The sequence below is a fragment of the Nestor notabilis genome, unplaced genomic scaffold (assembly GCF_000696875.1).
Source record: "Nestor notabilis isolate BGI_N333 unplaced genomic scaffold, ASM69687v1 scaffold15690, whole genome shotgun sequence".
Taxonomy (NCBI): domain Eukaryota; kingdom Metazoa; phylum Chordata; class Aves; order Psittaciformes; family Psittacidae; genus Nestor; species Nestor notabilis.
This window is the reverse complement of record NW_009911771.1, coordinates 44,463-67,324: the sequence shown is the minus strand read 5'-3', so window position 1 is coordinate 67,324 and position 22,862 is coordinate 44,463. Positions and strand designations below refer to the sequence as shown.

At 34.4% G+C, this 22,862-nt stretch overlaps 1 protein-coding gene across 1 annotated transcript in view; it reads left to right on the top strand.

Moving 5' to 3' along the window:
* Positions 1-22,862, top strand: part of CFAP54 (cilia and flagella associated 54) — a gene marked incomplete at both ends in the record, with an annotated part of 84,120 nt that overhangs the window by 27,274 nt on the left and 33,984 nt on the right. The window contains 9 exons of the mRNA XM_010016297.1: positions 6,579-6,705; positions 7,572-7,641; positions 8,747-8,871; positions 10,209-10,439; positions 10,835-10,968; positions 12,657-12,838; positions 14,497-14,720; positions 20,119-20,325; positions 21,244-21,310. Of these exons, the coding sequence (XP_010014599.1) occupies positions 6,579-6,705; positions 7,572-7,641; positions 8,747-8,871; positions 10,209-10,439; positions 10,835-10,968; positions 12,657-12,838; positions 14,497-14,720; positions 20,119-20,325; positions 21,244-21,310 (1,367 nt within the window). The remainder of the gene's footprint in view (positions 1-6,578; positions 6,706-7,571; positions 7,642-8,746; positions 8,872-10,208; positions 10,440-10,834; positions 10,969-12,656; positions 12,839-14,496; positions 14,721-20,118; positions 20,326-21,243; positions 21,311-22,862) is intronic.

The following is a 22,862-nucleotide window of genomic DNA, read 5'->3' as shown; positions in this document are numbered from 1 at the left end:
TGGCATCCCTGCCACACAGGACCTGGCAGGGCTGGTAGGTTCAGGTCTGAGCTGAAATAAAGCTCCTGGTCCATGGGGGGAGGGCCAAAGTGAAGGCTATCAAGGCCAATAGAGCCTATTAAGAACCTTTAAACCTTGATCTAATGTTCATTTGTTGTAGGATTCCCCAGCTAAATAACTATCTGCTGATACTGCTGATTTCTTTGTTTTTCCTTGGAGATAGTATTTCAATAGAATAGCATACAGAACAGCAAGCAGAATGAGTGAATTGCAAATGCTGCTGATTAATCTATGGTATACGGTTTTCTGTTGAATTGTGGTCATGCCATGTGCTGTATTTATCCTAAGGTAATCTATATACTTATTTTGTATCTCAAAGACAAACATCCTAACATTAAGTTTTCTTGCATATAGTAGAAGCACTTTAGCCTTTAGAGCTCTATCTAAAGCAGATAAAGCCATATGGAAACATTCCTTACACTCTTCATTTATAAATTTCATAATTTAAAAAATAAATTTCACCACTTCTTTCACTAATACAGTTGGGACTTTCAAATGTGCTCTTGATACCAGAGAGGTAAATGAGGATCATTTAGTTGCCCTTTATATTCTTTGATAGCAGTACTGCCTAAGAACAGGAAGAATGTCAATCACAGCAATGGATACTTCTGGTTAAATCTTTCTGTTCTCTGAAACAGAAAAGAGAAGTAGGTTAAGCAGAAGTAGACACATAGATGAAATTTCTGCAATTCCAATTATTCTACGAGGCATATAGTGCTGGGGTTTTTTATGAAAAGAAACTTGAGTAATTAATTTCTATTTATAATATTCATGCATTTTGACAATTATAAGTAGATGATAATGGAACCTTACATGTCATGTAAAACAGCAACATATAACGCATGATTCTTTAATAGGTACTGCGTTCGTGGAAAGAATATGAACTAGCAGTAATTATAGTTAACTACGGGAAAAAGTTGTTGAATTGCTCACCAACCTTACTCTGCCTGTCCGGAGCTATGAAAACTGAAGAAACACACTATGACAAAGAATTTAAAGTAATTGCTCTGATTTTTATTCTTTCTTTTAGCTAAATATTGTTTTCTATTATTTTGAAGGCTACATTTTTTAAGCTTTTATTTTAGAAGTGGTTGTATGGAGTAAAAGTTTCCTTGTAGAATAAGAGTTCCAGTTGCAGATGGCAGTGGGAACAGGGTCTCATTGTGTTGAACTGGTGGGGGGTTAGCTATATTGCAGAGCCATGAGTATCCTGCAGATATACAAGCATCCCTAACTGATTTTCACATATAGTTTCCAGGAATGCTTTATTAGACAGGAAAAATAATTAAGAAATTTTGTAAGTAAAGAAGAGCAAAAATATCCCAAATGATGAAGAAACTTAGCCTCTCAGTTTGTATAGCAGCTGTCTGAAACTGAGTCTTAATAAGAGAGTAAATTAACAATTGTGTAGACTGAGTAACATTTTTCAATGGAGGAAGAACTTTCAACCTCTAAGACCTTAATACTTAAATTACAAAGAGATGCAGCAGGTTGTGAGGATTTCCTGAAACTTAAAACCAGGGTAAAGTGTTGTTTCTCCATACTTTTCTGTCTGATTTTTATTTAAATAATTTTAGAAGATGTTTTACTGGAGAGGATATTTGAAAAAGAGAGGAAAGTAAGAATAGTGAGAGATGAAGAAAGGAAGCAGGGTGAGCATGAAACTGAAATGTATTAAAGAGAGGGACAAAAAGTCAATTAGTTTACAGGGATGGGTTTCTGTAAGAAAATTTGTAGGATCCAGGACAAAATTTTCCCCACAGTTTATTGCTGAGTTTGTTAGCTACTCCCAGGCACATATAAAAAAAAGAGAAAGTATTCTAAGATCATAGGAACAATTTAATATAATGAGCCAAGTAGGGCTGACTGAAAAATTACATTTTCACCAAAGTGAAAAAAACCCAAACTTTCTTTCCAAAGGAAGATTTTGATTTCTGCAGGCAGTAAATGATCTACATAAGATTATTTTTTCTGGAAACCAACGTATTTTGTCAAACAGTCTGTTCAAATATGTTATTGTAGTATGTGGGACTTCCCACATATATGCCACATACTACATATGTGGCAGAGCAATTTCACTCACTCCCTTGGACATAATCAAGAGTAGAAGCATGGCCAGGTTTTTGAAGATGTACTAAAAAATTTATGAACATTGATTTTATTTCACTTAAAAAGAAAATAAGACAGTACTGATGAATTTATCAGATATAGATTTAGAAGACTTGGGATCTAGCCTAAACTCCACTGTTGACCTGCTGGTTTTAGTTAGGTGATAGCAAAGTTTTCATAACTAAGTATCAAATATTTCAGACCACTTCTGCAAAGACATCCCATTTAGCTGCAATGGAAAAAGCAACAGAAAATCTAAATGCTCTTGAATCACACCTCCTCAGACTGACAAAACCAGGTGGGTGTACTATTAAAGCATTTCTTACTTTTTTTTTCTAGGATACTTTCTATGGTTTATTTGTAAAAGTTATTTACGTACAAAGTACTTCTATTTTGTATACCTTCCATGTTAAATCATCCAAAATAATAATTTCAGGGTCATATTTATACATGGTAGTAATGTGTAATGACTTTTTATTAATGTTTTTCATCATTTCCACCAAAACAGTCATTCCTTCTTAGAAAGGAATGGCCATTTTTGTTCTATTTTGCAAATTAGTACGTTTTCCCAATCTGTGTAAATTGTGTCGCGTGTTATTTATGCTTGTTTTATCTTCCTAAATCAGAAAAAGCAGTGGAAAAGACCATTGCGTGTATATAGCATGTCTTACTATCCCTACCAGTGGTAGCAGTAATGACCACTGCAGGAAATTTTAGTGGAGAAAAGAGTTACTGAAGAAAAGTAACAGAAATTTTCCTTTTTGTGAAGGAATTGCATGTATACTAGCATTTAACTGTCTTGTAATTCTCTTGAATTCTGTTGAATTCTGTTAATTGAAAATCACATTGATTACTTAATAAATTATCTTAATACTTATCTTAATAAATTATCCAATATATAGAAGTTAAGTTATCTTAGAGTCTGGATTAAGCACAAGAATTTTCAGGCTAAAGTTCTGCCAAGGTTAGATAAATTAATAAGCAGGACTTATAAAGAAAATTTGATTAGAACTTAGACCATAGAGCCACTACTGATCTTTCCATTATATTTACATGACATCTTGTACTCCTTGGAGCCTGGATAGAGTCATAGAATAATATAGGTGGGAAGGCATTTCTGGAATGCATTTATTCCAACCCCCAGCTCAAAACAGGTATAATTACTGTGGGACTTGTCCAGTCAAGTTCTGATTGTCTCTGACGAAAGATTTTGCAATTTTTATAGGCAACCTCTTCCAGTAGTTGACCGCCCTTATGATTAAAAAGGTTTTCTTCATATCTATTTGGAATTTCCTGATTTCTGGCTTGTGTTTATTGCCTCTTGTGCTATCCGTGAGGACAGTCTGTCTCCATGTTCTATATTACTCCTATTAGGCAAGTGTAGACTCCTCTTAGCCTTTTCTAGACTGAATAAACCCAGTTCTCTCAGCCACTTCTTGCTTTGTCATACACTCCAGTTCCTTATCATCTTGGTGGTCCTTTACTAGACTCACTCTAGTATGTCAGTGTCTTGTACTACAATGCCCAAAACCAAACACAGTAACCTAGGTGTGATCTCACAAGCGCTGAATATAGTGGAATAATCGTTTCACCTGACTGGCTGTGCTGGTTTTGATAGAGCCCAGTACACAGCTGGTTTTTGCTACAGGGAGACGCTGTTGACTCATGTTCTCATTACCATCTATCATCTCTGTGTGAAGAAATCCTGTATTAAAGAGGTTGAGTGACACAAAAATTCCATTCATCTGTGCATTGATCATCTTTTGCTGCTGACATTGACACCTGCGTTCCTGTAGAACAAGTTTCAGAATGAATGAATTCTGTTAAGTGAAAATTACATTGATAACTTAATAAAATGATATTCCATTCTTACTTAACAGAAACTTAAATTAATGGCTTGATCAGTTAGAGAGGAACACATTTTCAGTAAGTGGCAAATACTTGACAGTTGAAGTCTGCTCTGTTCTGAAATAGCATATTCGTCGATAAGTTTCAGGATACAAATTAAAGAGGACTCTTTTGCTGAGGCTATGCAAAACAAATAACAAAGCTTACAGCAGCCCTTACAAATATGTATAAGTTATTTAAGACAATGTGCACACCTGCAGGGTATTATGCTAAAAATATTGTGGAAAAAATCTTGTTATAGGAAATCCTTAGAAGTGGATCGGCACTTAGCATTCCATTGATGATAGTCTATGAGAAAAATGGAAAGGAGCCGAACCTACCTATTTCATAAGAAACTGAAAAAACACCAAATTATTTCATACGCAGTACAATTTAAATCTGAAATTTCAAATGTTTGGTTGGATTTTTTTTTTAATTTTGAGAGGGAGTATTGTTTGTGAAAACATTCATTTGACGTAATATATTTTTGAACTAGACAAATAGGACCGAGTACTAATTAAAGGTGTGACTTGTCCTAAAAAGAAAATTTTAAAAAATATCAACTTGTCCTGCTGTTTCAGAGCACATTTTTAACGTTGCTTTTTTCAGGGACTAGCTGCATTGATCTTTTTCACCTACAGAACTTGCCTAAAATAAAACTTTTAGGTCATGTTTCTTTAATAAGGCAAAATATCAACTAGCACATGTAACATTATTCTGGTGCTCATCAGCTGGTAACACAGTTGTGTTTAACTCTTGGAAGCCGGAATCCAAGTTATTGTTCTCCTATATATTTTATATATTATTTATGTCTGTATGTTCTATATATTATTTACACCTATATCTACTATATTATTTATAGAATAGAAATACATTTATATACATACATTTATATAAATATTTAGGTGAAGAAAAAAAAATATTCTTTTACCTACTCATGCTATCTGTATGCCGAGCATGTATGTAAGCACTAGCCACTCATAGCATCATGTTCAGTTCATGCTGTATAGCTTTAAATACAGTTTTGGACATGTCCTCACTGCACATCCTTTGTTAGACCTTTGTCAGACCTCTAACCAGTAGTCTAGTAGCTAGTTCATCACTTACTTACATCCATAAGCTCTTCATTATTTAAGTGGCACAGCTCTTTATGTTAAAATTAAAAAGCAAGCATTTGAATTTCTCTCTGGATGACACTGAGAGATTTAAAAGAAAACTGTGCTAAAGAAGGATTTTCAGAGTCTTCAGTTATGATGCCAGGTAGAGTTTTTATTGCACATTATCATTGCTTGTCATAATGGATTTGATTTGGTTATTGATGTAGCTCGTGGATCACAGCTTACAGGAAAAGAAGATCCTTTGTTACTCCACCCTGTAATTTCATGTTGGACATCAACCAGTGCTTATGAAGAAGGTAGGATAATTGGTGTATACTTTAACTGTAAAGGCTTCTTTACTTCAGAAACTTGCCAGTAAAGCTATCTAATTTTTGCTTGGAATAAGCTCTTGGAAACTCTCTTTTCATTTTGTTCTCAAATATACAAAATCAAGTAAAACATAGCTTAAAAAAATTCTTACGTAGTCACATTTAGAAGTGTTTGAAATACTTGCAACAAAGTATTTTAGATGCTGATGTTAATTATATAAAATATTAATATATTAAATAATTAGAATAATTTTTATGTTTTAATACCTTAAAAATGAGCTCATTTTAAAAAGGTATCAAGTTTTTAAAGATTCTGTATGTGTGGAATGTTCTTTTAAAATTGAAATACCACATTTCAACATTAAATTATGTTACTGAAAGAGGAATTTGCAAAAATTTGAGTACACTTGTGTTTTTGAAATAGGATTTAAAATTCTGGTATGTGGAATTTGCTACTACCATATTTTTAATACCAGTGTTCAAAATAACAGTGGAGCCTAGCCTGTAAAATTAGTGTAGTTTTCAGACAGAAGAAATACTTGTTATTTTTTGATGGTAAAAAATTATGAAGACAGCCAAACAGTAAAAGCAGTTTGTAAACAATGAAAAAGCTGCCTAAAATCTAGACAACACAGCTCCACTGCTGCAATGAGATCTATATGATGCTTGTATACTAATGTGACTGTCGCTGAAAAGGACAACCTAAGTGAATAGGATGCAGTTACTTTGTTATACTTGCTTTAATTTTTTCTTCAGGATTTCAGGCATATGTACAATTAGGCATTGTTATAAAATATTTTTGCATTATACACTGCATGGTACAAAAATAGTTCCTAAGCTGGTTTCTCAGTTCCTAAAATGTTTGTCATTATAGGAGTGTAAATAGAGTAAACTTTTGATTCTGGTTGCCTGGTCACTGTATTTAACAACTGCTATTGTGTATCATGACATGTCTGATTTTAGTGTCAGTATGCCTCCTCCTCAGCATGCAATGTGACAGAAATATGTACTTTGAGACTGTAGTTGTAGCTGAATTCAGAAACCTGTTACAGCATAAGTACAAAACGTGTGTTAATTGTTTGTTACTTTATTGCAGTGATAAAGTTCAGAAGCAATCCACGTTTTCTTGAATTCTTTGTTCAAGTTTTGCATAAAATCCTGAATGAAGAGAAGTTTCAGTGTGTTCTGGAATGGGCAGAAGATGTGCAAGTTTACTTGAAAAGGTAGATCTCTATTACAGTAGTAGTGAAATCTACTACTTAGGTTAACTAGCGTCACAGTTACAGCAGAATCTGTAAACTGTGCCTGGTAGAAGACCCATCTGGAGCCATTTCCATGGCTCTTAGTCTGCAGAAGTTCTATGAACACCAAGGATTATATACCGGCAGAAAATACTGTACTGTGATCTCGTCGTACGTGGAGACTTTGCCCTTGGCTACGCCTGCTTAAAAGTCTCTTCTACCACCAGTGGTTTCCAGGATTTTCCTTTTCAGAGACACCACTTAGTAATATGGCCATTTGCCATGTTATTATGGGGCAGTGGGTTAACTTAGTATGGCTAGTTAAATCAAAACCAAACTGATCAGGGCCTACTGTAGTGTCTAAAAAACTTCTGTACTGAAAAGTGGAACTAAATTGTAGACACTTACCTAAAACAATCCCAAAGAAATTTAACTATAGCTGCAAAAAGCACACACCAGTATTTCTAAACTTTGAAAGGCAAATAATCAACGGAGATATAGGTAACCAGAATTGCTATTACAGAAGACCAAAAAAAATGGGCATGAAGAAGTTCTTTGAAGAATTCCGAAGCAGATTTTGTGTAATGAAGAAAACTGTTACATTTTACTAGGATAGGGAAGTGAGATAGTTGTTACCTGTAAATTCAGACTTCTATAATAAACATTGAAAGTGAGCACTTCCTATTTTCTGAAAGGGAATTAGGAAAGAAAACCTCCTGAATTTAAAACTCCCAATGAAATAGGAATTGCATGTGATCTACCTCTTGCCAAAGATAACCTGTTAACTATGAAAGGAGTATAGCATGATGGTGATGATGATGACGATATTAACATTATTTGTTTGTCAGGAGGAATGACCAACTTCTCTCTATCAATGGAATTTCAAAACAAGGAAAAAGTTCTCCCAAAGGCACTAAAGTAAGTTAGTGTTTCAGAGAGTTTTATTTTCAAGGAGTCACGTATGTCTTTACTGAGCAGCAATACCAAAAGCATAAAAATAAATATTTAAATGCTGTCTCATGAAAACCTCAGGGAGAGACAGAGAACCAGAGAATCATAGAATCATTAATGGTTTTGGTTGGAAGGGACCGTAAAGATCATCTAGTTTCAACCCACCTGCCACAGTCAGGGACACTTTCCACTAGTCTGGGTTGCTCAAAGCCCTGTCTAACCTGGCCTTGAATGCTTCGAGGGATGAGGAAGCCACAACTTCTCTGGGCAGCCTGTGCCAGTGCCTCACCACCCTATTTTTTCCTAATATCTAATCTCCCATTGTTCAGTTTAAAGCCATTGTCCTATCCTATCCCTACTTTGTAAAAAGTCTCACATGCATAATTATTAAAAGTCAGGATACAAACTCTAATCCTCAGCTCACCTCTGCACTCCTAAAACCAGGAAGAAAAGTTGGCATGGGATTTATCTTAAAGACAACTGTGAGGAATTTGAGATGTGTCAGAGTAATGCATTCCAAAATCAATGAAAACTTGCCTTTCCTCAGCTCCCATTAAAAACTCAGTATGTTAATAGGATATGCCTTGGGTACTGTCAGATTAAGAAAAGGAGGCCAGTTCAGGCCTTTTTATACAATATGTTGTACTTATACTTTTTTATGAGTAGCTGTTCGTGATGAACTCTTTGTGCAGATATTCTAATTGCACAATAAAGGGTTCTGTTCAGAACTATTTTAAATTTTTTTGCTCTTATTGGAAGCTAAAAATAATCTTAATGGATTTGTATTGTTTTGGAGGAAGAGTTTTCTCACTCATAACCCTCTAGTAATGCTGTGAGGGAAAAGGTTGTCTGGCTCAGTTTTTGTATTGCAAAGTTCTACTATTTATTATAATAGAAAAGGAACTAACATTTTTGTGATGAAAAACACTGGCATATGAAAGAAAATACCTGGGGACCTGGTTGGCTTCGTAGTACCAGGCATTTGACATACACCTAGAAAAATTGTAAAGCTTACGAGAGTGTTAAATATTTCTTTTGCTGTCTTATTTTGACAAATACCTCACCTTTAAAGAAACCAGAGGCATCGACTTTGAAGAAATCAGGAAAAAAAGCTTTGAGTCCTACTCAAAAAGGAGAGACCCTTAGACAGTATTTCATGAAACATCCAAGCATAGAGAAATCTCCAGAAGCACAAAGGTAAATGAGCATAAGTTGTCAGGTTCATATACAGAACCAAAATATTTTGGCTGAAATTTAGTTTACAATTAAGTGTATATTTTGAAACTTTTTTCTATCAAAGGGATGAAGCTGTTCACAGTCCACTTACTTTTCTGTTTTAATTTGATATAAAATTGGCTTCCACTCAAGAGAACAAAATCTATCTCATTTCTATTTAGGAGAATAACTGTTGAAGAGTTTGAAGTTTTTCTATTAATAATCAAAGACTGTATTTCAGTTGTGCTAGCTTGAGCATGTTGATTCATCATGGTGGAAAAGCTATGTCAATCTTCGTACTATAATGCTTTTCGAACTGTGTTGGGGAGCTTCCCTGTTAGATATTTTATAAAGAATGTTTATTTGTTCTTGATGTTCAGGTAGTTTCAGAGCATTTAGCAAGTGGAAAACTAGAAATATCTGAATACAAGCTATCACATAGCTGGTTCTGGAAGCGTTTATATAAAGAAACTCAAAAAAGTCTTCCATATACTATCTTCTAAATACTTAACTAAACAGCCCATTTTATCTCTTCAACAGAAAAAAACAACTTAACATGATTTTCATGGCTTTCAGTGAAAGAGGGGGTGTTTTATTTATCCTGGGCTTTTTGTCTTTTCAGCTACTCTTTCGTATCCTACATAATAGTATTGCTGTATGGTATACTGTTCTGTGCACATTTTAAAGGTGGACAACAGGCAATAAAAATAATTTTGATTGGTTAAGGTATCAGCTTACAGTTCATAAAAAAACTAAAAATGAGATCTGATTTGACTATACCACGGTATACGTGCCAGGTAATACAGAATTGTTTGATCTGGCAGAGAAACATAAAAAAATCTATGTAAATTAAAGCCAGGCATTCAAATTTGAAATAAAATGTTTGAGGGTGATTAGCTACCAAAACACAGAAGTAGAAAGAGTGGTCCAAATTTATAGTATAATAGTAGGACCTCCATCTCGAATAGATTGAAACACATTGTATTTGTTATAATAATCTGTGTGGATGATTCAGGTACAAATAGCTTCAAACACAGAGCTAAACTTTTTCTAGGTATCAAGTCAAATATCTTATTGAAGTTGGTAAAATTTAAGATAGGATTTAGTGTGTTATAAGTGCGCTTACAATAGGGAAAGCACAATTGCTTTTCTTGGCTGCAGCAAAAATACTTCTACTGGAAATAGGTCATTCTTCTGAGTTAATGAAAGTCTGTGGATATGCAGTGGGATACTTCTGTGTATCTTTACCATAATTTTCTTTTCTAGAGCTTCAAGAAAGCACAGTTTCATTTTTTGTTACTTCATATATTTTGGTTTAGGAAATGCAAGGAAGAGTTGCAAAAAGTAGCTCGTCACACCTTAGTGGTACTGCTGAAACCAATTGTGAGTAATTACATAGAAAAAAGAAAGTTTCGTCACATGTGTCTTGAAGAGATGCCCTGGAGGTCTCAGATGAATATCTATGTGGCAGTTGCACACTACAGCTTATTTAAAAAGAATCTGGAAGAGCAATATAACATTGGAATTTGTGGTTCACAACATCTGGACAGGTATGTATTACTGCATTATCAGTAACTACTATTAATATAGTTGATTGCGTTATTGCCATTAATGAGAACAGATCTGAATTACAGTCAGTTTGTCTTATGAACAGTTCAGCTTTCCAATGCAAACTGATTTAATATGTAACAAGTTTTGGCCAGTGACATGCACATCTTTGGTTGCTCACTTGACTGGTTACCTAAAAGTTCTAAAATATAGTATACTGTGCTATTTTTTGCTTCCTTATAACTTTTGTCTACCATTCATTATTTGTGATTCCTAAAGCTGCTAAAAATAATCAAAACTCACTTTTGAGAAACTGAGTTTGTTGTATGTATATTGAAATTCATTTTGATATTATATCTGAGGCTTTTATTGTACTTCTCTTTCTCCCATTCTGCAGTTACAGTATTTTGGATCCTGAAATATTCTCATTAAATAATTCTGGCACAGTAGTGGTGAGAGAAGCCATAGAGAATACCATAACACCAACTCCTCCTGCAATTATAGAATCAGGAATGACCAAAGAACAAACTTGTAAGAACTTTTAAAGGGTGCACAACTGGAATTAGTTTCAACTTTTTCTTTCTGTTCATTTCTGTCTTGGTCTCCATCATTAATTCTCTACATCAACTTCAGAAAAATACTCATACCAATTTAAAGAGAAGGTGTTTCTGGATTTCAGAAGTGTCCCTCCTATTTTCTCTTTTTGGCATACCTAATACAAACCAAGTCATAGTCACTAATGGGTTATTTATAATAACTCTCAGCATTGTTTTTTGTATTATTTACTTTTAATCTAGTGGTTATTATTTATCCTATACTTTAGTAACAAATTTATAAATTTTAATAAATTAGTGATACTAGCTTTCGGGTTGCAGAAGCCATGCTACCTAGACTCATTAAACTGATAATGTTCCAGGTTATTCTAAATGGAGTGATAATTTTTATCATTTTCTATGGTTGTTAATTGGTCTGTAGTTTCCTTTAGATTTTCTAACAGGTCAATAATTTCCTGGGTCATTCAGCAAGTCTTTCTTAAAATTATGGACTGGTGTTTATTATTATCTTTCAAATTTTAAGTAGAATAGTTTAGGTTTTCTTCTTTACTGCATGCTTTTTAGTGTTTTCCTGTGGCAGAGGCTACCTCAGGATCAATTTTTTATCTTCTACCACTTTTACTTCACTTCTCTGTCTTTCCCTTTTGTCTGTTCTATTATCCCAGCTATATTCAGTAACATCCTTTGGGGTTTCAACAGGAGGCAACAGGCTTCTGTTTGTAGGCACTGTGAAATATAGGACTTTGATTACCTTAGATGTTGGTGATACATATAAGTCAATGCAAAGTAGTCTGCCTAGCCACCATAAGCTCAAGAAGAAATCTCAGGCCTGGTCCTTTTAATAGCAGTTCAGGGAAACCATTCTTGCCATAGTTGTAGAGAGCAAAATTCTCCTATCATTCCTTGTAGGACTTCCTTAGGTAGGAATCAACCCTCCTCTTGGCCTTTTCCAAGGCAAACTAGTAGTTGCATTGTCTTGCTCTCTTTGCAACAGCTGACTTCTAGTTATACTCTTTTGTCTTGATGGTTACAAGTCACTGAGAACAGTCACAGAAAGTTGCTGAAAGCTAATGAAAACCCTGTGTACTACCATCTGGCTATTGCAGCAATTCCGAATGAATTAATTTCATGAAGTGTGTAGTTTGCCATCGAGTTCAAATACTTTAGCTTGAAATTAGCTTCTTTGTAAAGATATTACTGTATGCCACTACCATGAACCTTTGTGTTTCCCCTGGAGGATATTTGGTTTGAATAAAATAATGAAGCAATTCTACACATAGCATAGAATTTGATAGAAATATTCCCTTCTTCCTAACTTCTTTTAAGAGGTTTCAGAAAGATTCTTGGCAGCTTGCCACATGGTGATTTCTTCCTAAAACTTAACTTCCATGAAGGTTGTGTTTGGCTTTGAGACTGAAAATTATTTGATACACGTTATTATTTTGCTCAAAATATTTTTTATCCCTGCTTCTCTCAATGCTTAAGTGAAAGCATCATATATTTTGAATATCATAACCTTATAAATATGATAACCTTAACACTGGCATTTCCTAACATTTAAGTCTTTAGTCACCATATAAAAATCCTAGCTGGCTGATAATATTTTCTTTTTTCTTTTTTTGAGAACTTTAACTAGGTTTTAACCCGTGAACTTTTTGCTTTCAGGTAGAGATAAATCTTTTAAGCCCAGCATTAAAAGAAGTGGAACAAATACTCCTCAAACTCAAACAACAAATGATACAGAAACATCTATCTCTTATTCCCCCAGAGAATGCAACCAGTTCCTGACAAATACCATTTTATTGGAGCATTTTACAAAAATCTTTTTGCATTTAAAAAAAGCAGTGGTAAGATGTACTTTCTTATTTAACATTTTACTTAGTAATAAGCATTGCATTACAATGCTTACTATTTTCTATGCTAAAACCCTGCACACTTCAGAAGCTTCAAAAAAACTTCAGTGGGAAAAAGCAAGGATTTTTCATCTTCGGCGAAACATCTGAGTACAGTGTGTGAAATAGACATATCCCCTATCATATTGTGTATTTCTAGCCAACATATAATAATTCATATAAATGTTTTATTTTTTTAATTTGCTCTTCATAACTTTCCTTCTCCTGTTTATTAAATCTTTTTGAAAGTACTTGCAGACTTACCCTTCCCTTTAAGTGTCTTAGTGAATGCCTCAGTACTATATACAGGGATTGAAAGGAAATATTGAGCAGTTTTCCCACAAACTCTTCTAAAACCAGGTAAAAACACATGCATATGTGGTGTGAATTAATTCTTATTTTTTATTCTCACACCAAAAGCAACAATTCAATTCAATTATAAATTAGTGCTACTATGAAAAATTCCAAATTAGGTTTCTAAAATGCTTTATATAAATTGAAGTATTGAATGATCTGTTATTAAGGATGATCCACAGACTGTAATTTTGAAAGATTACTTATACCTAAACTTGTCAATTAAATAATTAAGATTTTAATTTCTGTATTACCAAAGTATATTTTGAATGGTATGCACAGGTTCTTGCTCACCGTGGTGGCCACTGGACATTGCTTCAAAATGCTTGTCGCGAACTTTGGAACTATACTCAAGAATTGCAGTTCGTTGCTAACCATTTACATTCCCAAATGGATACCTTTCCCATTACCAGAGATTTCTTTAGGAATACCATCTGGTTGCCGTTTTATTTGGCATCAGACATGATCATTGATATGATAACTGAACTACAAGCAAGCAGGTGTCTTAAGGTAAAAAATATTTTTATTGAGACAAGTATACTCTTTATTATCACATCTTCAGTAAAGACACTTTCTCTTGCATTATATTCTGGTATCTGCAAGTTATTCTCTGTAACAAGGATTACAGTATTTTTTAATCTTTATAATTTGATCCCACTCTTCTATTCTGCTTTCATAAGACAGCACTTGAAGTACTGTGTGCAGTTCTGGTGTCCTCAACATAAGAACATGGAGCTATTGGAGCAAGTCCAGAGGAGGGCCATGAGGGTGATCAGGGAGATGGAGCAGCTCCCGTATGAAGACAGGCTGAGAAAGTTGTGGCTGTTCAGCCTGGAGAAGGCTGCGTGGAGACCTCATAGCAGCCTTCCAATATCTGAAAGGGGCCTGCAAAGATGCCAGAGAAGGACTCTTCATCAAGGCCTGTAGTGATAGGACAAGGGGTAATGGGTTTAAACTTAAACAGGGAAATTTAGGTTAGATGTAAGGAAGAAATTCTTTACTATGAGGGTGTGAGGCAATGGAACAGGTTGCCCAAAGAAGTGATAAATGCTCCATCCCTGACAGTGTTCAAGGCCAGGTTGGACAGAGCCGTGGACGACATGGTCTAGTGTGATGCAGCCCTGCCATGGCAGGGGGGTTGGAACTAGGTGATCTTAAGGTCCTTTCCAACACAAACCATTCTGTGATTCTATGATTCTATGATTTGTCTTAAAAACAAATTTGAAAATGACAGGTACAATGATATTTCTTTCCTGTAGATTGTGGATCCTGAAGGAGACTTCTGCATTCCCAGTTGTTTAGGAGGTATTATGGATGAGAATGGTGGTTCTAATCTCCATCCACAGTCTCCCCTGGATGATGTGAATGTAGTTGACTTGAAATGGATATGTAATCTGATTCTTAAAACAATAGAATTGTTATATAAAACAAAGAAGTGGGAAGCACTAGTACACATAGCTGTACAATTTAACATATTTACACAGTAAGTTACACCAACTCTAATAACTAAAAAGCAACACTATATAGTTAAATATACTGTTTGCTTAATTACTATATTTTGCTTTTCTTCAGTGAGAGATACACAGAACAAGTGAGTCCGCTGCTGGTGTATGCTCAGAGGCAGCTGCTGGAAAGGATAAAGCAATTCAGTGGCTTGGACAGCCATGAACCTAATTTCATAAAATATCTCTCTGATAATGCACATAAGGTGAACCACAGATTTCTTTTTGGGGCACTGACGCTTAATATGAACTAAAGATGGAGAAGTACTTTCACTGATTAGATTAACATGGTTTTCATAATGTTCACAAATAGTAAATTATAATAAATTAATGAACATAATTGATTGAAGTGCATGAAAAGGCTTATGTGACATTTCAACAGCAGCAAATGTCTGGACTTGATGACCCAGAGAACATTTCTCCATGCATAATTACCTCTTTCATATTATGGGCCTAAATCTAATTTCATGTTAGTTCTTAACACTGCTCTTTTAACCTGAAAACATTTATTTGGATATCGAGAAATCTTTGTGAGTAATCAAAATTAAATACAAAGAGATTGCTTGTGTCTGCATTGGAACACTGCTCCTAAAGACCGAAGTTAATCAAGTTAATCCGAATACTGACAGTACCAATAAAAAATGTGAAAAACTTGATCACCAGCAAAAAAACTCTGAAGCTGCTCAGCAAGTTCCTCTCATTAAAAACTATATGGCTCTTTGTATTTAGTAAACTGACATTGCCATTTGGAATTTTTAAATGGAATTAACTATCAAATATTAGGATTTTTCCTTTTTTTTTTTTTTTTAATCTTAAGGTTTATTTCTAAAAGGTTTTGCTGAAGTCTGTTGCATGGTTGATATTTTCAATATGTGTCTATTACAGGTTTGTTCTGAACATGAGCATTGTGTTCAGGAGCCACTGCCTTACCTACAGACAGCACACTGCTGCCCAGGAACTCAGAAAGCACTCCTGGCTTGTGAAGGGCATCTGACGTGCTCTCTCTTGTCTCTCTATAAGGCTGTTTCCTGATGACTTCTTTCAGGCCCTGCCATTCAGAACATAGTCACTATCTAAAAAAAACGGGCAGTGTGGCAAACTACCACGTACCACTGTAATCTGAGCAATATGGAAGAATAGTCAAGGTTTTGAAAGACAATTCACAGAGTAAAGACTAATGTTAGTTAATAGTAATAAGGATTGTTCAAGTCAGAAATTTGGAGAGTATGGCTACATTTCATAATGCAGTGCCATTCTGAGAGTCTGGAACTAGCTCTGAATCGGCTCTTCTGCTTCTGTAGTGATGTAGCTACGTTAGCAAAATAAAGTCTGTGCTGGATTAGCTTTTTATGTAAGTCTGGAAGTTTGCTTATCTGACAAGGTTAGACTGCTGCTGTTAGCTGCTTAAAGCTGTTTTGCATATCCCTATGCAGCGTTACATTGTACTTCACAGGCAGTGTGCTCTTCAGGTATACTTACACTGACAGGTTCTTTGCAAGCATGCATTTATCCAGACAAGAAAGGAGGAATATTTGCTTAACATCAATGAGTTGCTCATGATTGTGGCAAATATCAAATAAGATACAAGTTTAATACAGTAACATCTAAACGCTTATATTTTATATTTAATATTTAGGTGAATTTTGTGAATGTTTCACCTTTTATTGACAAGGGAACTAGTTATGAGTCATTGGTGTCTTTGTAAATTAGTCCTTTTTTATTTTTTCATGACTGGGTATTTAGACACTTAACTTTAAGCACCAGACATTGATTTTTCTGAATATTGTTCAATTATCATGAAACAAAACTTGCTTTTTAGATGAATTGCAGAAACTACATTGGGCAGAAAATACAGCTGCCTGTTGCCCATTCTGCTAGTGAACAGATTTTTCCTGGATGCTTTTTCTACCCTGAGATGAAAAATGATTATACAGGTCAGAGCACATTTCAGTATCATGACTTCTCTTTTCTCCCAAACCCTTACCTTTTTTTCCTCATACTGGATATTTTTTGTTTTGGTTTTGTTTTAGGTTTTTTTCCTCTTGATCATAGATCTTGCACTGCTCTTATAATCTGTTTCTTTTAATATAAACTCAGTTTTGTATTCAAATTATTATTCCTGGTAATTTGGATGTGTAGTAATGTTGTTAAGGCCTTTCCAACTATATTCAGACTGTATCTGAAAACAGAGAAAAGCAGTTGTCATCCATATGCCAGTTGACATACACAGTATGTTGAGTGAGCTTGGTGGTCTTGGTTCAGTTTTCCATTGATATCGTTGGCTATCCAGCAATATACTCAGCAGTTTACTTGAACCTGCACTGTTATAGTAGAGTCAATATAAAAACTGAAGTGAACTATAAGGTGGCAAAACACCTCTATTACCTACAGTTGTTGTTTACAGTCAGAATTAAGACGTTATAGTAGTTAATGGAGGTTCATAAAGCATAGTTCCTCCTATCACAGAGATGTTGAACGCTTTGTGTTGAATTCAGCTGAGGAAAATCAGTAAAAAGTAAATAATGCTGCATGTAAGAAAGTAGATAATATTGTGCATTCAGTGGGTCGAGCATGCCAACTCACAGGTTTGGTACACAGAAACTACGGTACTGTAGTGAATAGGATCAGCAGTTGTAGTAAAGTCTTGTTTCCAGGCTTCAGACACCAAAATTCAGAGCAGAGCGCTGAGCTTAGGCATGCCCAGTGCAGATGGAATTCAAGAAATATAGATATCACATGACAAGTAAAATGTAACACTGAAAAAGATATAAATGCTCAGAAGTGTTCCTGGCTGTTAATAGCTTTGCTTTAATTCATAATCCACCAGGTAACAAGGGTGGCAATTATATTAATATATTTTAGCTTTTTGAAGTTCTGAAATTGATCAAACATATATATGTTTTGCAGGGTGATTTATTAAAAATTATATTTATGTAATGCAGAATTGTTCTCCATACTTATTAATTCCTTTTAGTGAGTACAGCGAAAGCCTTAGTTTCTGTACCTCTTGATGTGAATGATACACTGAAATGTTTTAGAGAAAGTCTACAAAAAGCTCACTATCACAGCAGAGCACTGAGACACAGCAGAAAACTGCTTTCGTTATTTCTTGCATACGCACAAGGTGAGTTATTTATTTGTTTCTCACTTAATAAAGTGTACATGCAGTTCAAATAGCAAAGAGTGAAAGGAATAGATTTTTTTAAATTCAAGTTTTAGTTGTTATTGGCCATCAGAAAAAAACAGAATATAAAGTTATATATGAAGTTCTGTAAGTACAGGCTCTAAGTCTGATTTCCTATGATTTGTGTCTAATGGTTGGATGATAAAATTTTTTCATGCAGCTGTGTAATTTGTCTGTAGGAAGCCAAGCCTCTGTCAGAGGACTGACTGGCAGATCTTACCAAGCTTATTTTCTCTAACGGAGCTCATATTTTCATTTGGTTGCACTGAACAATGAGTTACATCCAGTGAGTTTAATCAAGAGACACACAGACAGAAAAATAGCATAGGAAACCAGATAAAAACAGGAAACACAGGAAATGCCTATTTGTTCAAGTAATGTGATATAGAAAGTAGTATAATCCTTTTCTGAACTTATCATATAAATCACTTTTCTGCTCTAGAAAAACCTGAAAGAGCAATGAGCAGTCAAATCTCTTCAAGAAAAAGGCTGGAATTTGATGTGGGAACTGAAGTGATATATCTACCAACACCATGTGACCTTTCTCAAGAAAAATTTTATTTCTCCAGTAGGGTTGAGAGTAAACCAATACCACAGTCACATCTTTCACTAATTATCACTTCCTATGAACAAACAATTGGTAATTTTTTTCATGAATTTCTGTTTACAGCTGAGAGGTAATATCATGCTGCCTATCTTATTCCAGTGTTATTTTCCTCTGTCAGACAGCTATAACTCTGAAAGCTGGTGTCCGAAATACACAGCCTTATTTCTGTTGATTCAGAAAATCTGCATTAGATCCTAAACAAGCCATTATCTGGTTCATAACTTCTACAGTTATCTTATGAAAAAGGATTACTTCAGTGATGTTGCATTGATTAATCCCAAATTAAAAACCTGCTGTGATGTTTAGCAATTTCATTTTAATTCCATGATAAGTTTGGGCAGTTTTGGGTTTTAGGGTTTTTTTTTTTGAGTTGGGTTTTTTGTTGGGTTTTTTTTTGGTGGGGGGAGGGTTGTTTTTGGTTTTGTGTTTTTTGTTTGTTTGTTTGTTTTGGGGGTTTTTTGTTGTGGTTTTTTTTTTTTCCCTAGCAAACAGACCTTTCAGATTCTGTGCATTTGAATATGAGACCTAATTGCTTGGCTTCCATCTTACATTCTAGTATGGCTTTACTCATACAGTTACAGCTTGACACTGTTACCTTTTTTGCTGTATGACAAAATAGGTGAAGTGTAGCAGGTCAACAGATGCTGTAAGTGGTTTCATTTGATGTAAGGGATCCACAAATAAGCCAGACAGTGCTACAGTGCTGTATGCAGGCTGTGTTGTTTAGCAGGGCCAATGGTCTGCTTCCCAGTTTGTGTCTCGGAGATGAAGAAATTTGAGAGATCTGAAAAAAAAACCCCAACCAAAATACAAAAGCTTAAGTAAACAAGTCCATATATACATCCTACTGTTGTTTTTAAAGTTAGTAGAAGTAAGAAATTGTACATTTGAAGGTAAATATACAAGCCTGATAAATCTTTGAAAAAATATTCATGCATTGAATTAAATCTGAATGCACATCTACTTGTCATGCAAAATTTGTTCAAAATTCAGTATTTGATTTAATAATGTGATGAATTTTTTTTCTCATTGATTAAAAATAAATAACAGGCATCCTTGAAATTAACAAACAAAGAGACCTTAAGGTTCAGGCTCTACACGAACTTGGAAATCTTCACTTTTATGCTGGGAACAAAAGGTACATATTTATTGGATTGAAAAAGAGCACAGTTTCATTTTCTCTTAATTGGCATTCATATACCCTTCAGCTGTCTTTAAGTTCTTGTGCTGTCCTTAAGTCCATGTATCTTCTCTCATCTAACTCACTATTAATTATATTTTGAGAGGCTCTTTTTTCTAGAAATTGTTTATATTACTTATCTACTTAATTACAATTAAGCAAATTAACTAAGCATCTCAATTTTTTTTAAGAGGTAATATCTATTGCTTGACAATTTCATTTTAGTGTAAGTCCCAGTAAGCCTGCTGACAGGAATGGTAACTTTTTGTATTGTAGAAACTATATTCCAGTTTTTGACCTAATCAGAATTAGTTATATCTCAGGCAATAAAGGTAAAATGAAGCAAATCTTATCTGCCACTTTGGAAAATGTCAGCAATATGATGAGAACGTTTTTCATATGTTACAGAGCTGCTTTTAAATATTGGTGTCAAGCCCTTGATGAAACACTCAACATTGCTGATGCTCTTAGCAACTGGCAAGAGTTATGTTTTCCAAAAAATGCTACAGACTGCTTTGCAGTTGGCAGATTGACTGATATTAGTCAGAAGTTTCTTTCTCAGGCTGGAATTTGGGGATGTTTACATGCAGCAGTCATAGTGGCTAAGATAGCTCAGTAAGTATTTTATCTGTGTATATATTTCTTCCATATTTTAAACAAATTGCTCATCCAGGACATTATGCAACTTGAAATTAATTTAAAAACACTAAGAAGTTGCTATAAAAAAGACTTATGAAAAGCGGAGGAATTTTTCCTTTCAGGAAGAAAGTTGCTCTTTTGGAGAATATTACTTGTTCCCTTTTCTTGAGTGCTCATCTTTGATCCTAATTGCAGCTGTATATTATATGGAGAGATCACTGAAATAAAACAAAATGATAAAAGTTGTAAGTGCAAGGATTTTAGAGTCATATTGATTTTCAATCAAAATATCACATCTCCCAAGTCATTGCACATATTAAATATTAATCTATCTTGAGGGAAGATTTACCACCTAAAGTACTCATTTTCTGGTGAATTACAAGTAAATGAAATTTGAATTACTGTATTAATGTCTACCATCAATACATATTTCTGTCCAGTACTCCTTGACTGCTTGTAAAACACTATGAATGTACAATACAAAAATGTACAAACCAGAAAATTTAGAAATATCTAAGCCAGCTCTAAATGACCTTAGAAGCATTATAGCCATGAAAAGGCAGAGCTTCAACTGAGTAAATTGTCTTACCTGAGAAGCGGGTCATATTAATAGCACTCTGAAATATCTGTGAGCCAAGGTAGCTTTGAAAGTATTAGAATCTAGACAGCTCTCTTTGAATAGGTATGTCTTGGGTCAAATGCTTCTTTCTTTGCATGGCATGGCTAAGCACCTGTCTACAGAACAGGCAGCTGTTTTCTGATATGAAAAACATCTAGATTCTGTTAGTATCATTTTTATACTAGATAAAAAGGAGTTTGAATAATTTATATTGATATTTAATATTTCTTATTCATATTTTGCATTCGTATTTCTTGTTATTTGTTGTACTTCAGGTATATAGCAACATCAAAGATAAGTTTAAGAACTAAATACTGCTATTTTTCTGCTATACTTTTTAAGGTAAGAATACAATTTCAGTTGACGAATTGCTTCTAAAATTTAAATCTCAATAACCCTCTATTAAAATATTTCTCATTTCATTTGATTGAGAAGGAAAACTGGAGCCCAGAGGTAGTTGACAGTTTATGCACATTAGATGCACAGATGCATAGGTGGTTTTATTCTCTGTTTTTTAGCATTATTCCTGTATTATAGCCTAAAAATTATCATTTCAGTAAAAGGCTAGTGTCTGAGAGAAATAATAAAATACTGAAAAGTAAAGATGACTAAAATATTTGGCAGTCAAATATATTTTTCTTTTCTTGAAGTGTTCTGCTCAGGAAGAGCTGGATGGCATCCACAATAGCAGAGTGCTCTCTGTCACATCTGTCATAAATTTGCAACCAGAAGAACAGCCTCTTTAGAAAAAGAAATTTTTGAATATTTTTTAGCATTAAAAGATACTGGTTTATAATACTAAAATCACAGCTTTGTAAGAAGTGTGCTCTAAAAATAGAAGATAGTCAAAACGATTCAGTTTCATTTTCAAAGAAAATAAGATTATTAAATTTGTTTGTGAGCTATCAGAAACCAAACTCTTAAAAGGAGATTTTAAGATACCAGTATCAAAAGTAATACCAGGAAAAAGAATTGCAAGTATTCTGACAGTCATACTCCTCTGGGATCAGTGCTTACTCATCCCAGTGCAGCATCAGGAAGTTGGTTGGCTTCTTCCAAAACAAACCAATGCCACTTTCTAAGCATCTTGTGCCAGCCATGGTTGTGGCTGTGTGACCTGTCCTAGGCCACATTTAAAACCTTGCTAAGTTCAACAAAGGGAGAACAAGTTGAAGAAAGAAAGGTAAAGGAAAATTTTGACTAGCTTACTTACAAGCAGTGTAACTGCTGGTGGTACAAAGCTGAGCAATTCTTATTCCTCATTTTGACAGAAATAGTAGTAGCATTTTTTCCAGTTATGTAACGGTAGAAATAATTGTGACTTGATTGAAGCAGGTCTGGTATTAATTGGGATAGCAGCAGCTTGCAGTGTGTCTTGAAAAATATAATAAATTACTGTCACTGTACCTTGTGAAGATGAAGCCTATAATTTGTTCCTTGATTTGGAAAGATTTTATAGCTTTATTTTTCCACCTCTTGTATAGGATTTAGGCTTGTTAATGTCTTAGCCGTGAGTATGTAAATGCATGTTTCTCTAGCATATCATTGCTAATTACAGTAAGATAAACACAATTGGAAAGGAATATCCAACATCAGAGACAATGTTAGCACTCCTTCCTTTTTAAAGTAGGAACCTTGAAGTTAGTTCCTTATAGTCCTGAGGAATCCTTCCTGATTATTTTTTCTACACTTTGATTAGTTTTTCTCTTTTGCTTGTTCTGTGAAATACTGCCCTATTTACAGCCTAGTTTTTTTCCCTCCATCAAGTTCACACATAAGGCACTTTCTTCTAAAAAGATTTTTCAAGGTTTTGTCTGCAAACAACTGGCTGCTTAAGACATTCACTAAGTTTCGTTTATGAAATAATTTATGAGTCTCAAGGATTGGACTTTTA